This window comes from Vigna umbellata, chromosome 1, assembly GCF_029865625.1.
Source record: "Vigna umbellata cultivar VRB3 chromosome 1, Vumbellata_1.0, whole genome shotgun sequence".
NCBI classification, from domain to species: Eukaryota; Viridiplantae; Streptophyta; class Magnoliopsida; order Fabales; family Fabaceae; genus Vigna; species Vigna umbellata.
The window spans coordinates 22,554,409-22,566,700 of record NC_142165.1 but is presented as its reverse complement, the minus strand read 5'-3'; the positions used below and the strand labels follow the sequence as shown (position 1 = coordinate 22,566,700).

The window sequence follows — 12,292 nt, the reverse complement described above, 5'->3', positions numbered from 1 at the left end:
ATGGCTTGACTTAATAGGTCAGAGGTACAGTTGATCAGCCGGTACTTAATGGACACGCATCATTCCACAGGGCATCTATTTCTTCACCAGTGCTACGAAAACCACTTACCAACTTTGGTGGAAATGTTCACGTGCAATCAAACAGGTTATGCATCACCTCACTTGAGAGTAGGGTAAGCAGAAAAGGAAAGCTTCTTGTAAAAGGGAATCTGCCACTCAGAGCAAGTGAAGCAGCCCCAGATGACAAGATTGAATTGAAGTGCGAAGTTTTAGAAGTACGGGCACAAAAAATATTAAGGTTACTTTCATACCTTCTTTGAATTTCTTAAGTTTACTTCTAGACTTGATAATGGATGCAGAGGGGCTCAAGTGACGACTAAATCATAAATATTATTGATTTTTTGAACTGCATCCTCCACCTCCGGCCTTGTTACATATAGTCTCTTTTTAACACAATGCTATTCATTTGACAGTGGTCAGGTTGATTCTCAGTTGCAAATAACTGGTTCAATATTGCAACCGAACATATCTGGGAACATAAAAATAAGTCAGGGAGAAGCATATTTGCCACATGATAAAGGTGGTACTCCTGCTTCTAATAGATTTCCGTCCAATCATTCTGGGCCTCCTACTGCTGGTGTCAGTCGTGTGTTTGCTTCAAGATATGTATCACGATTTCTCAACTCAGAATCTGCTTCTTCAAGGACGACAGTGTCTCAGTCCTCTGGCTCTGGTATTATTATACAGTTTAGCCTGAGTTTTTTCTAATCATTTGGTGATGAATGTTCTGAAATCAGAATGGATTCTCTTGTTATTAATTCAAACTGAGAGGGTCTTGCTTCCATTTCTATATCATTATATTTACCTTGTGAAGTGTGCCCCCACCCCAATGTTTGAAATGTATATATCTCATTGTGAGAGAGGGGGCGTTGGAAGTCCCACATTGACTAGATATAAGGTCAATTTATAGTATATAAGTGAATGCAAATCTCATCTTAAAAACCAGTTTTGTGGGGTTGATTTAAGCTTAAAGTCTACTTCTTAACACAGTAATGAAGGTTGCATTTTAGGACTTACATAGCAATGAAGGCTGTAAAAAAAATCACACAATTAGAGGCTCCCAAGGATCAAGAGGCATTTTAGGGCTTACATAGTGATGAAGGCTGTAAAAAAAATCACACAATTAGAAGCTCCCAAGGATCAAGAGCTCTAATATCTTCTGAAGTTTAAAAGAAAATAATTTCTTTCTTATTCGATCTCATTACATATGTCTAATATACATATACATACATTAATTGGATAAATTTGGAAATAAATGTTAAGAAGTAGACTTTAAGCCTAACTCAACCCCATAAAACCGGCTTGTAAGGTGAGATTTATTATAAATTAGTCTTATCTCTAGTCGATGTGAGACTTCCAACACATCCCCTCACGCCGAGGTAGACATCATCTTGAGCGTGAGACAAAATGGGTGGTCCGATAACGGCCCGATAGCGAGTGGAACAACATGTCCAACAAACAACAAATATCGCTAGGATAGGCTCTAACCATAGCTCTGATACCATGTTAAGGAGTTGACTTTAAGCCTAACTCAACCCCACAAAACCGGCTTCTAAGGTAAGGTTTGCACCCACTTATATATTATAAATTGGCCTTATCTCTAGTCGATGTGGAACTTCCAACACACCCCCTCATGCTGAGGTATAGACATCATCTCGAGCGTGAGATTAGACATTAATGGGTAGTCCGATAATGGCCCGATAGCGTGTGGAACAACATGCCCGACAAACAACAAATATCGCTAGGATAGGCTCTAACCATAGCTCTGATACCATGTTAAGAAGTGGACTTTAAACCTAACTCAATCCCACAAAACAAGCTTGTAAGGTGAGGTTTGCACCCACTTATATATTATAAATTGGCCTTATCTCTAATCGATGTGGGACTTCCAACAATAAGCATTGCCTATTCTAGGTAACAGATCCCAAAGATTGTGGACTTGAAATGCTAGCAATAAAATCAAGATACAACCAATATACGAAATTAAAAATAAAAATAATAGGAATCTATTAAGAAGTGGAACTAGACTTGTGAGTGGTCTTATAGCAGTCCAATAGTGGGTTGAATGATATACCCAACAAACAACAAATATCACTAGGATATGTTCTAACTTAGCTCTGGTACCATGTTAAGAAGTAGATTTTAAGTCTGACTCAACCCCAAAAAACTGGCTTGTACGGTGAGGTTCGTACTCACTTTATATACTATAAATTGGCTTTTAGTCGATGAGGACTTCCAACAGAATCAAATCTAAAACTACCTAAAATATCAATCAACACAAAGTCACTATTGCTGCAACGAATCAAATGTGCTAATCATATGTATTGCTGAGTCAGCTGAATCATGACAAGGGCTAAATAATTTATAAATGACATTTTACACTTTACCATCTCACATATTTCATAATTTGTATCAGGAGAGACCTCAATCATTAATTTGATTCCTTGATCTTCTAGTTTTGCTTATGCTATTCATAATTTTAGTTTAGTTCATTATGTTATATTATTCACAATGGCTGATAGTACATGGATTCATACCTTTCTTTCCTTCAAAAACAACAGTGACGGCTAACAAGTCAACTCAGGTTGAAAAACAGATGGAGCAAGTGCAGATTAAACCAAATGTAGAAATCTGTCTCAATGATTTGAAGCTTGTTCTTGGACCAGAGTTGAAGATAGTTTATCCTTTGATTCTTAATTTCAGTGTAAGTGGAGAGCTTGAGTTAAATGGTCGGGCCCATCCCAAATGGATAAAACCTAGAGGCATACTAACATTTGAGAATGGTGAAGTCGATCTAGTTGCAACACAGGTATATGTAACATTTTCTTTTTGCAACTCGTGCAAATTGTGCACTTCGGTGTGGTTTCTTTGAGGCTAGTTTTCTTTTGGTTTGTCTTGGGTATTTATTAACACATTCTTCACGTTCATACTATCCTTTTGAAATGCAGGTGAGACTAAATCGAGAGCACTTAAACATTGCAAAATTTGAGCCTGAGTATGGACTAGATCCTATGCTTGATTTAGCTTTGGTGGGATCTGAGTGGCAGTTCAGAATTCAAGGTAGAGCTAGCAATTGGCAGGACAAACTTGTGGTGACCTCAACTCGTTCTATGGAACAGGATGCACTCTCACCCACTGAGGTAAACATGCTGTTGTAAATAGAAAACTATTAGGGTAAAAATATCCCCAATATCTCCATTGTGATTAGGTGAAAATATCTTTAGAATCTTCCAATTCATTCAACATTCTTTTATTTCCTTATTTTAAAGAGATTGATTATGACAGATTGATGTGATGAGAATGTAATTGGTTGTGATTTTTCTCTATAAAATAATTAATTGTTTCCTTGTATAGTTAAAGTTGGTATTAGAGCCTTCAATCTTTTGAAGGTACGACGCTGTTTGCCATCACTGTTGTCACTGTTTGCCATCACTGTTGTGGTAATAGATGTGCCAGAAAGGTACAACCCACATTGGCAATCACAATGCCAATAGTTGTGTTATCACACTAAGTCCCACACCACCAATAGTGTTGGTGTGTGCGGCCCATGTGCCTTACTTTGATGAAGCCCACTTGCTGCCCCCACAACAAATAGGGTTGTTCAGACTCTTGAGCCCATTTCAAGGACTAGTAGCATTTCATTTGACTTCGATTTGAGTATATTATTTAGTTTTCTTTGTTTCAAGAGAGTAACACCGGTACCCTTTTTGAAGTCATGAATAACCTAAGAAGACACATTTGATAACATGAGCAAAAAGTTTGTCTAACCCTAGAGACATGTCATGAACAAAGTATACACAACCAAAAACTCAAGGAGAAATGTGAAAGAGAGGATCATTTGGAAACAGAATGGAGAAAGGAACGTTATGATTGAGAGAGGATGGCATCCTATTAAGAAGAAAACATGCAATTAAGATGACATCCCCTAGTGATGGACGGGAATATGGGCACCAAGCAAAAGCGTAGGAGCAGTTTCAGTCAAGTATCTATTTTTTCTTTTTGCTATACAATTTTTGTTATAGTGTATGAGGACAAGTGGACTGATGTAATATACCATGTGAACTCAAAACTATAGAAAAAGTGGATGAGAAGTACTCTTTGGCATTGTCATTTAAGATTTTGATTACTTGACCAATTTGATTTTATATTTTTGATTTCATTCAAAAAGAGATGTGAAGATGGGTAACAATTCAACACAATCTTTCATAAGATAAACCCAAGTACATCTCAAATATTCATCAATAAACATGACAAAATACCTAAAACCAAAATGAGACACAACTAGGTCCCTAGATATTAGAATGGATAATAGAGAAACTATAATTAATAGAGAAACAAAATTGAGAACCACAAATGAAATGAAAACATGAGGAACCTACCCCTCAAATGGTTTTATTCAGCTATGAAGTTTGTCAGACTCCTTTCTCCTACAATATCAAATCCTTACTCTTTCTGTTCTAAGTGAATCCTTGATCATTAGTTCTGAAATAAAAATGTGGTTTCTTTTATTATTGTTATTATTATTTGACTTTCCAAATTCATATTTCTTTAACATTAATATTAGTAAATCAAATATATTCAACTATAAGAAAACAATTTAATTTATCTCAGAAATTGCTAACATAATGGAATCATGTAATGTGTTGGTCATTTTCATGATATAGGAACTAACTTTTGGATATTCAATCTATTTCATATCTGATCATCTAAGAGAAATACATAATTTGAAATCTTAAAAGTTCATATCCTTACTTGTATTATGTTAGTATTAGATTAGGTCCTTAAGCTGATTTATGTCTCAATCTTCTGTTGGTAGAGAACACTTGGAGCCTAGGATTGTTATGTGGATTGTTAGAGATTTGTGAGTGTTAATGTGAATTATTTCTGTTGTAATTTGAGATAATATCTTTAGAATCTTCCTAATTAGAGAAAATAGATATATAATCTTTTATTTTATTTTATTTTCCTAGTTTCCTATTTCCCTTTTTTTGGAGAATTAGATTATTACAAATAGAGGGTATCAGAATGTATTTTTTATGATTAAGAATAATAAATCAGTCTTATTTTCAACTTGGTATCAGAGCCTATCTGATCTGTTTCCGCTGTCTTTGCTATTTGTCGGCGGTCGGCCGCCATGGCCACCGGCGGCCCCCTAAAAGTCTCTTCTTTAACATGTGTTTTTAATGGGCTCCAATTGTCCTAGTCAAGTTCTGCCTTAGAATTCTGGCCTTTTTTCCAATATTACCAAATACAGAGATTGTTTGAGTATGATCAGAATGGGATTCAAACTCATTCCCTCTCGGACCAGTAGCTGAAACTGGTGATTTAGATTTGTTGATGCCCAATCAATTTTGGCTCCTTTTGGCATTCTTGTTGACCGAAAGTCTCTTCTTCGAAAAACCCAAGAAAGGCCATTGCCTTCGCTGCTTACTCCGCTGTGCACCACCGCTCTCCGTGGCCGGTCACCATCCGCTGTCGACCTCCGTACATCGCCGGCTACTGTCCGCCGCCGGTCACCATCGCAGTTCCGACCGATGACCAGCGGATCTGGATCGTCTCTTCGAGCACGACCTAACCCTGGTGGTCGACGTCTCAGACTCCTCCGCACATGCCGTCACGCGCCTTCTCTCTCCGTCAAATCTCGTGTGTGTTTGTCACGCGCCGCTGTTCCGTTGTCGGAATAACACTACTCCGCTTCCGTTGTTCTGTTCTTACTATTCGCTGCAAGCTTCATTCGTTTTTTGTTTCTCGAGCAACAGTGCTTTGTCTCCGCTGCTGATGTCACTAATGCGCCAACTCCTAGTACTACTTCTCCCGCTTTCGTCATCTTCTTCTCCATTGAGAAGGGTTCTCTGCCTTCACGAGCTTTCTGCCACCACCAATGGGTTTCTTTTTCCTCTTTCTTTTTTGGCACTGATTGGTCCTTCTTGCCGACATCTCCTCCGCTTGTGCCGCCGAATGCACCGGCACTTGTGGCCAAGCCTGTCTCCACCATCTGGTTACAATTTCGTGATTCTCTCTTGCAAGTGTGATGTCCCCATTGGCCTATGGCATGAAGGAGAGTCTATTTCTGTAGCTGTGATGTTCCATTCAACAATTCATTAGCCTTGTTGGCGGGTGCTTTAATGTCGTTGTTCCTGCAGTCAGTTGTTGTAACCTCTGCAGATTGTCACTGCTGCCTCAATAAGCTGCCGCAATAAGCTGTCGCATTTTCTTTGGTCAAAATTAAGAGTGTCTCGTGAAGTGCATTAGTCGTCGTTTTTGCTGTTTGCCGTGAGGGGAAATATTTTTCAGCCCCTGCAGAGAACTTTCTTATTGGGCTAGAGTTTAGCTCGTACTTTTGTGATACAGTGTAAGTATCACCATTTGGGAGTAGTCCAGTAGAGAACTTAGGACCTCCAAAGTGTCTTCGATATTTGGTGTTTCTTGGTTTCTACCATCACTAATGTGAAAGGCTTTCTTCATCATCAATGCTTTGTTATAACAGCTCATTGAGAGTTGTTCTTTGAGACCGCCCGCTGAATTGACTCTTTCGAAGTTATGGGATTCAGATTTGTCCATTGTACGGATCGGTTCTCACCAGTTGTGCCACCTACATGTTCTGTTGTTCAGTCATGAGGAGGAGAAAGTTCCAGCCACTACAGGGTAGTGTAGTCCCTGCAGGTCTGTTGTTGTTAGCCTCTGCAGGACAGATGTTTCCTGAAGGCTTCTTGTTGTTCAGGGCAGTTAAGTCCCTGAAGGTTTGTTGTTGTTTAGGGTAGTTAAGTCCCTACAGGTTTATGGCTGCTAGCCTTTTAGTTCCCGCCGCTGCAGGGTAGTGTAGTCCCTGCAGGTTTGTTGTTGTTAGCCTCTGTAGGACAGTTGTTTCCTGAAGGCTTGTTTTTGTTCAGGGCAGTTAAGTCCCTGAAGGTTTGTTTCTGTTTAGGGTAGTTAAGTCCCTACATATTTGTGGTTGTTAGCCTTTGAAGGTCTCCCATATGTTACTCATGGAAATCATGTTCTTTAAGTTTTGTTGTTGTTTGCCACTATTAGGCAATCCAGTTCCTGCAGTTTGTTGTTGTTCGCCATTGGAGGCCCTTCATCTGTTCTTGTAGTTTGTTGTTGTTTGTTGTTGCAAGTCATCATCCATTTTTTATGGAAATCTCTCTTGTCCATTGCTGTCCAAGTTGAAGTTTCATGGTGCTAGTTCGCCCTCGTCCATTGCTGTCTAAGTTGAAGTTTCATGGTGCTAGTTCGCCCTCGTCCATTGTTGTCCAAGTTGAAGTTTCATTGTGCTAGTTCGCTTTTGTCCATTGTAGTCCAATTTGGTTTATTGACGTTCTCTACAATTGAGTTTGACTACTATTCCAAGCTTGGTTCATACAATCTTGTATGATCCAGCTTGAGGGGGAGTGTTGTAATTTGAGATAATATCTTTAGAATCTTCCTAATTAGAGGAAATAGATATATAATCTTTTATTTTATTTTATTTTCCTAGTTTCCCTATTTTTCTTTTTAGGAGAATTAGATTATTACAAATAGACGGTATTAGAATGTATTTTTTATGATCGAGAATAATAAATGAGTCTTATCTTCAACTATTTCATCTGTGAAAATCAGCATCTTTGTGATTTGATTTTCAGGAAGACTGGTTCTATTAATTGTTTTTAACTATACAGGCTGCCAGAAGGTTTGAGAGTCAGTTGGCTGAATCCATTTTGGAAGGCAATGGTCAGCTTGCTTTTGAAAAGCTTGCAACTGCAACTCTGGAAAAATTAATGCCACGAATAGAAGGGAAGGGCGAGTTTGGCCAGGCTAGGTGGAGACTAGTATATGCACCTCAGATACCCAGTTTAGTTTCTGTTGATCCTACAGCAGATCCTCTCAAGTCACTTGCCAGTAATATATCGTTTGGTACAGAAGTTGAAGTTCAGCTTGGTAAACGTCTTCAGGTAATCATAAGAAAACAAGTTAACTCTCAAATCCTTGCTTCCCATCACCATTTTTACAGTTAATTATAATTTACTTGTGTAAATCAATTGAAAATCTGTATTAAATATCAATAGAGGGGGAAAATTAGCTTTGACATTCTTTAATATATATATATATATATATATATATATATATATATATATATATATATATATATAGCAATAGATGATACCTTTAAATGGGTTTCAGATGACAACTCTTTTCTAACCGTGATGAAATTATAAGTACAAAACAACAAATGTCATTTTATGAATAACAAATGCTTAGTTACTCGTTAATCACTCTGAACATTGTTAATGCTAAGTGGTTTCTGCATTGTTCACTTTATTGTTTCTAAACTAAATACCTTTTTGCAACATTTATTTTTACAATCTAAATATAATAATAATTCGATTAGGGAGATGTTTGATTTCCATTAAGTACACATTCTAAAGTAGAAGCATATCATTCAAATTAGGGAGATGTATTTGTTAGTTTCTACATCATATAGAAGCATCTATTATTTGTTTTATGGTGAAATCTTAAATACTTTAATTTTCACTAAGAACCTGTGCCAATGTTAAAGCTGAAGGTTCCTGCTATCATTTTTCTTTCAGGCCACCATTGTTAGGCAAATGAAGGAGTCTGAGATGGCAATGCAATGGACACTGAGCTATCTTCTTACAAGTCGTTTGCGAGTGCTCCTCCAATCTGCTCCATCTAAACGCCTTCTCTTTGAATACTCTGCTACATCCCAAGATTGAGCTGCATCCAATTAATATTTGCAACTACATCCCTCACACCAACCCATCCACCCACCCAACCACAGAACTGCATCACTGTTAATAGTAGAAAAGAGGAAATGTGTTCTGAAACCATTGTTAAAAAGAACAGCTTAAACACACTTCAAATTTTTTCCCTTGCATATTATGTGAGGGAAGGGGGTCTTTGGGATGCTTTTTGAATGTGAAAAAGGTAGTATAGATGCATATTTTTTGCTCAAATTGAGCCTGTTTATATGTAGATGCTTAATTCATGAATATTTCAGCCAGTAGTTTTGTACATAAATTCAACTTCAATGAAAGTATTATAGCATATTGTTTGACACATGAAGCTAAGAAGCATGCTTTTGCTTTGCTTTCTGTATCCGAATCATCAAACTAACTTGCATCCCTAATTGTCCAATTTATTCTCTCGATTGCGTTAGCTGGTAGATTTGATAATTTCACAATGAGTTTGTTTGAGAGTGTGTAAGCAGTGTCAATCTATGCAAGTATTATCGCTGTTAGTCTCAATGGTAGACACTGGTAAAAAACTGTTACTATTGGAGAGTAATATTAAAAGATTCGGTACTATTATTTGGATACTTAACAAATTTTTAAACACACTTTACAGCTACTATTTTTCCTCTTAACTCTCTTTCTTTACAAATACATCAATTAACTTTTCTAATGACCAAAAGATTCTTAAAAATGAGTTATTAACTAGTGCCAGAGGTGTCAAAAAAACATTTTCCGTTACTTTTGTTATAACATCTTTTATGGAAAGTTAGTGCGTCAGAAATAGTTTTGCAATATGTCGTTTTGTACCGGGGTGGGGATAATAGAATTACTTTTATGGAAATGAGTGAAGAAAAGTAGAATTGAAAGAAAAAATAAAATTGGGAAATTGGTAACTTAGAAATAGGGATGGCAAAAAGGTTGAATTCAACAATCCGGTCAAAAAAAAGCAGGTTGGGACGACTTCTTCACAGTCCGACACAGTCTGTCTCGACCAATTCGACAGGCTAATTTGACAATCCAGCATCATTAAAAAAACTAAGGTAAAGAACTCGTCCTCACTTAACCTAGCATGTCAGTATTAAAAAAACTAAATATAAAGAACTCGCACAGCCTGACAGGGATGTTATATTCAAATAAGTGATAAATTATATAATGTATGAATATATTTTGATATTATGGAAAATTCAAATGCATGCATGGATGTTATATTAAAAAAAGTGATAGATTATTCAAATGTAATATGACATCAGCCCAACAATTCATCTGACAACTCGGCATAAATCCATTATTAAGTGGCAGACTAGTCCAATTCAACCCACTTTCTACATATCAAAGTCAAGTCAGACTTAAACAAGGTTAATCTGTGTCGCCACCCCTACTTAGAAACTGAGTTATCGCTTATCGAGGTACTGAGAAAGAACCGTGACCTCTTCTCTGGACTACGACGGACATGCTGTGAATTCACCATTTCGTCATGTCGCACAAACTGGCGCTCTTCAAGGAGGTACCACTGGTCGCACAGAAAAAGCGACGGCTAAGGGAAGAAAAGCAAAAGAGTTTAAAGGCATAAGTCAACAAGCTAAAGGAAGCGGGAATTGTGCGAGAGATCACGTATACCATATGGATGACTAACATGGTTATGATAAAGAAACTGGCCAGACAATTGCAAATGTGCAGCGATTACACAGATCTTATTCAAGCCAGTCCCAAAGACACCTACCCGTTACCCAACATGGATGGTCTAGTTGACAGAGCCTCGGAACAAAAAATCCTGAGTTTTCTGGATGTTTATTCAAGATACAATCAAATCACAATATACCAGTCGGACCAGGCCAAGACTGTCTTTATCATCGAGCGGTCTAATTTCTGCTGCGAAGTTATGTCGTTTAGCTTAGGCTTAATACTCTGTTTTATCCCCAGTTTCGCTCAAAAATGTCAAATTAGTCCATCCTTTAAAAAATGTGTCAATTACGTCCTCACTTAATAAAATTTGCATGAATGAAATCTCTTCCGTTAAATCCGTAAAAACGACGTTAATTATTTTTCTCTCTTATTAAGTAACGCCGTTTGTACGGATTTAACGGAAGGGATTTCATTGATGCAAATTTTATTAAGTGAGGACGTAATTGACGCATTTTTTAAAGGATGGACTAATTTGACATTTTCGAGTGAAACTGGGGACAAAATAGGGTATTAAGCCTTTAGCTTAAAACATGCAGGAGCAACATATTAGAGGCTTATGGACAAAGTCTTTCGCGAGCAGATCGGGCAGTTCATGGAGGTATATGTGGACTATATATTAGTACGCTCTAAGTCCACCAAGGACCACGTGAAGGACTTGGAAGAGGTATTCGGCCAAGTCAGACGATTCAACATGAGGTTAAACCCGTCCAAGTACACGTTCGGTGTGGGAGTGGGTAAGTTCTTGGGTTTCATGCTAACTTCCCGAGGAATTGAGGCAAACCTGGACAAGTGCGCAACCATCCAAGAGATGCGAAGCCCACAAACCCTGAAGGAAGCCAGTGTCTGGTTAGACGGATGACTTCACTCTCCCGATTCATTCCTAAGTTGGTTGAACGCATTGCGCCTATTTTGAATAAGATGAAGAAGGATTCTACCGAGAAGTGGGACGAACAATGTGAAGCTCTGTTCGTAGAGGTCAAAGCCATCCTGGCTAGCCCACCAGTCATGGTCTGCTCAGTCAAGAATCAAGAGTTATAGCTCTACCTAACGGTAGCCGAAGAGGCCGTCAACGCAGCTTTAGTCCAAGAAAACCTAGACCCTAAGCTTATTTACGTCATCAGTAGAGTTCTTCAAGGTCCGAAGACCAGGTATCAACAAGTGGAGAAGGTAGCCTTAGCGCTACTCACCGTAGCCAGGCGTCTAAGGCCACACTTTCAAAGTCATCAAGTGGTCGTCTACATAGACCACCTCATCGCAAAAATCTTTCGTAAGCCAGACCTAACCGAACAGATGGTGGGATGGGCAGTAACGTTATCGAAGTTCGATCTGCGATTCGAGTTAAGAGGCTCAGTCAAAGGACAACAACTAGCGAAGTTCGCTGAACTGACTTTACTAAGTGACCTTTCCAACTTTGTTTGGAAGTTATTTGTTGACGAATCATTCGATAAGAGGGGGGAGGAGCTAATGTGGTCTTAGAAGGCCCGAATGGTCTAACAATCGAACACTCCCTCATTTTCAAGTTTAAAGTTTCAAATAAACAAGCGGAGTATGGGGCCTTGGTGGTTGGCCTAGACCTCACCAGAGATGCCGGAGCAAAGTATATCGTGTGTCGGATGGACTCCCAATTGGTTGCAGGCCAGATGAATGGGAAGTTTCAGGTCAAGGACGACCAGTTACTGCAATACTTTCACAAAGCTATTGGCCTTGTCAAGGCATTTAACTTTGTGGAAATCAAACACATCCCAAAGGAGGAGAATACACGGGCGGACTCGTTGTTCAAACTAACATCCAACAAAGAGAAAGGACAGTTGTCCACT

The 12,292-nt window shown here is 38.4% G+C and overlaps 1 protein-coding gene across 2 annotated transcripts in view; it reads left to right on the top strand.

Annotated features, from left to right (window-relative positions):
• Positions 1-9,117, top strand: part of LOC124827894 (protein TIC236, chloroplastic-like) — a 56,536-nt gene extending 47,419 nt beyond the window's left edge. The window contains exons 18-23 of one of the 2 annotated variants that reach the window (XM_088100615.1): positions 18-298; positions 474-733; positions 2,622-2,869; positions 3,009-3,200; positions 7,719-7,991; positions 8,628-9,117. In XM_088100615.1, coding sequence (XP_087956741.1) covers positions 18-298; positions 474-733; positions 2,622-2,869; positions 3,009-3,200; positions 7,719-7,991; positions 8,628-8,774 — 1,401 coding nt within the window. In that variant the 3' untranslated portion in view covers positions 8,775-9,117. Of the gene's footprint in view, positions 1-17; positions 299-473; positions 734-2,621; positions 2,870-3,008; positions 3,201-7,718; positions 7,992-8,627 lie in introns of those variants that run through there. The other variant, XR_015782628.1, reaches the window with a different exon arrangement.
• Positions 9,118-12,292: the final 3,175 nt, after the last annotated feature.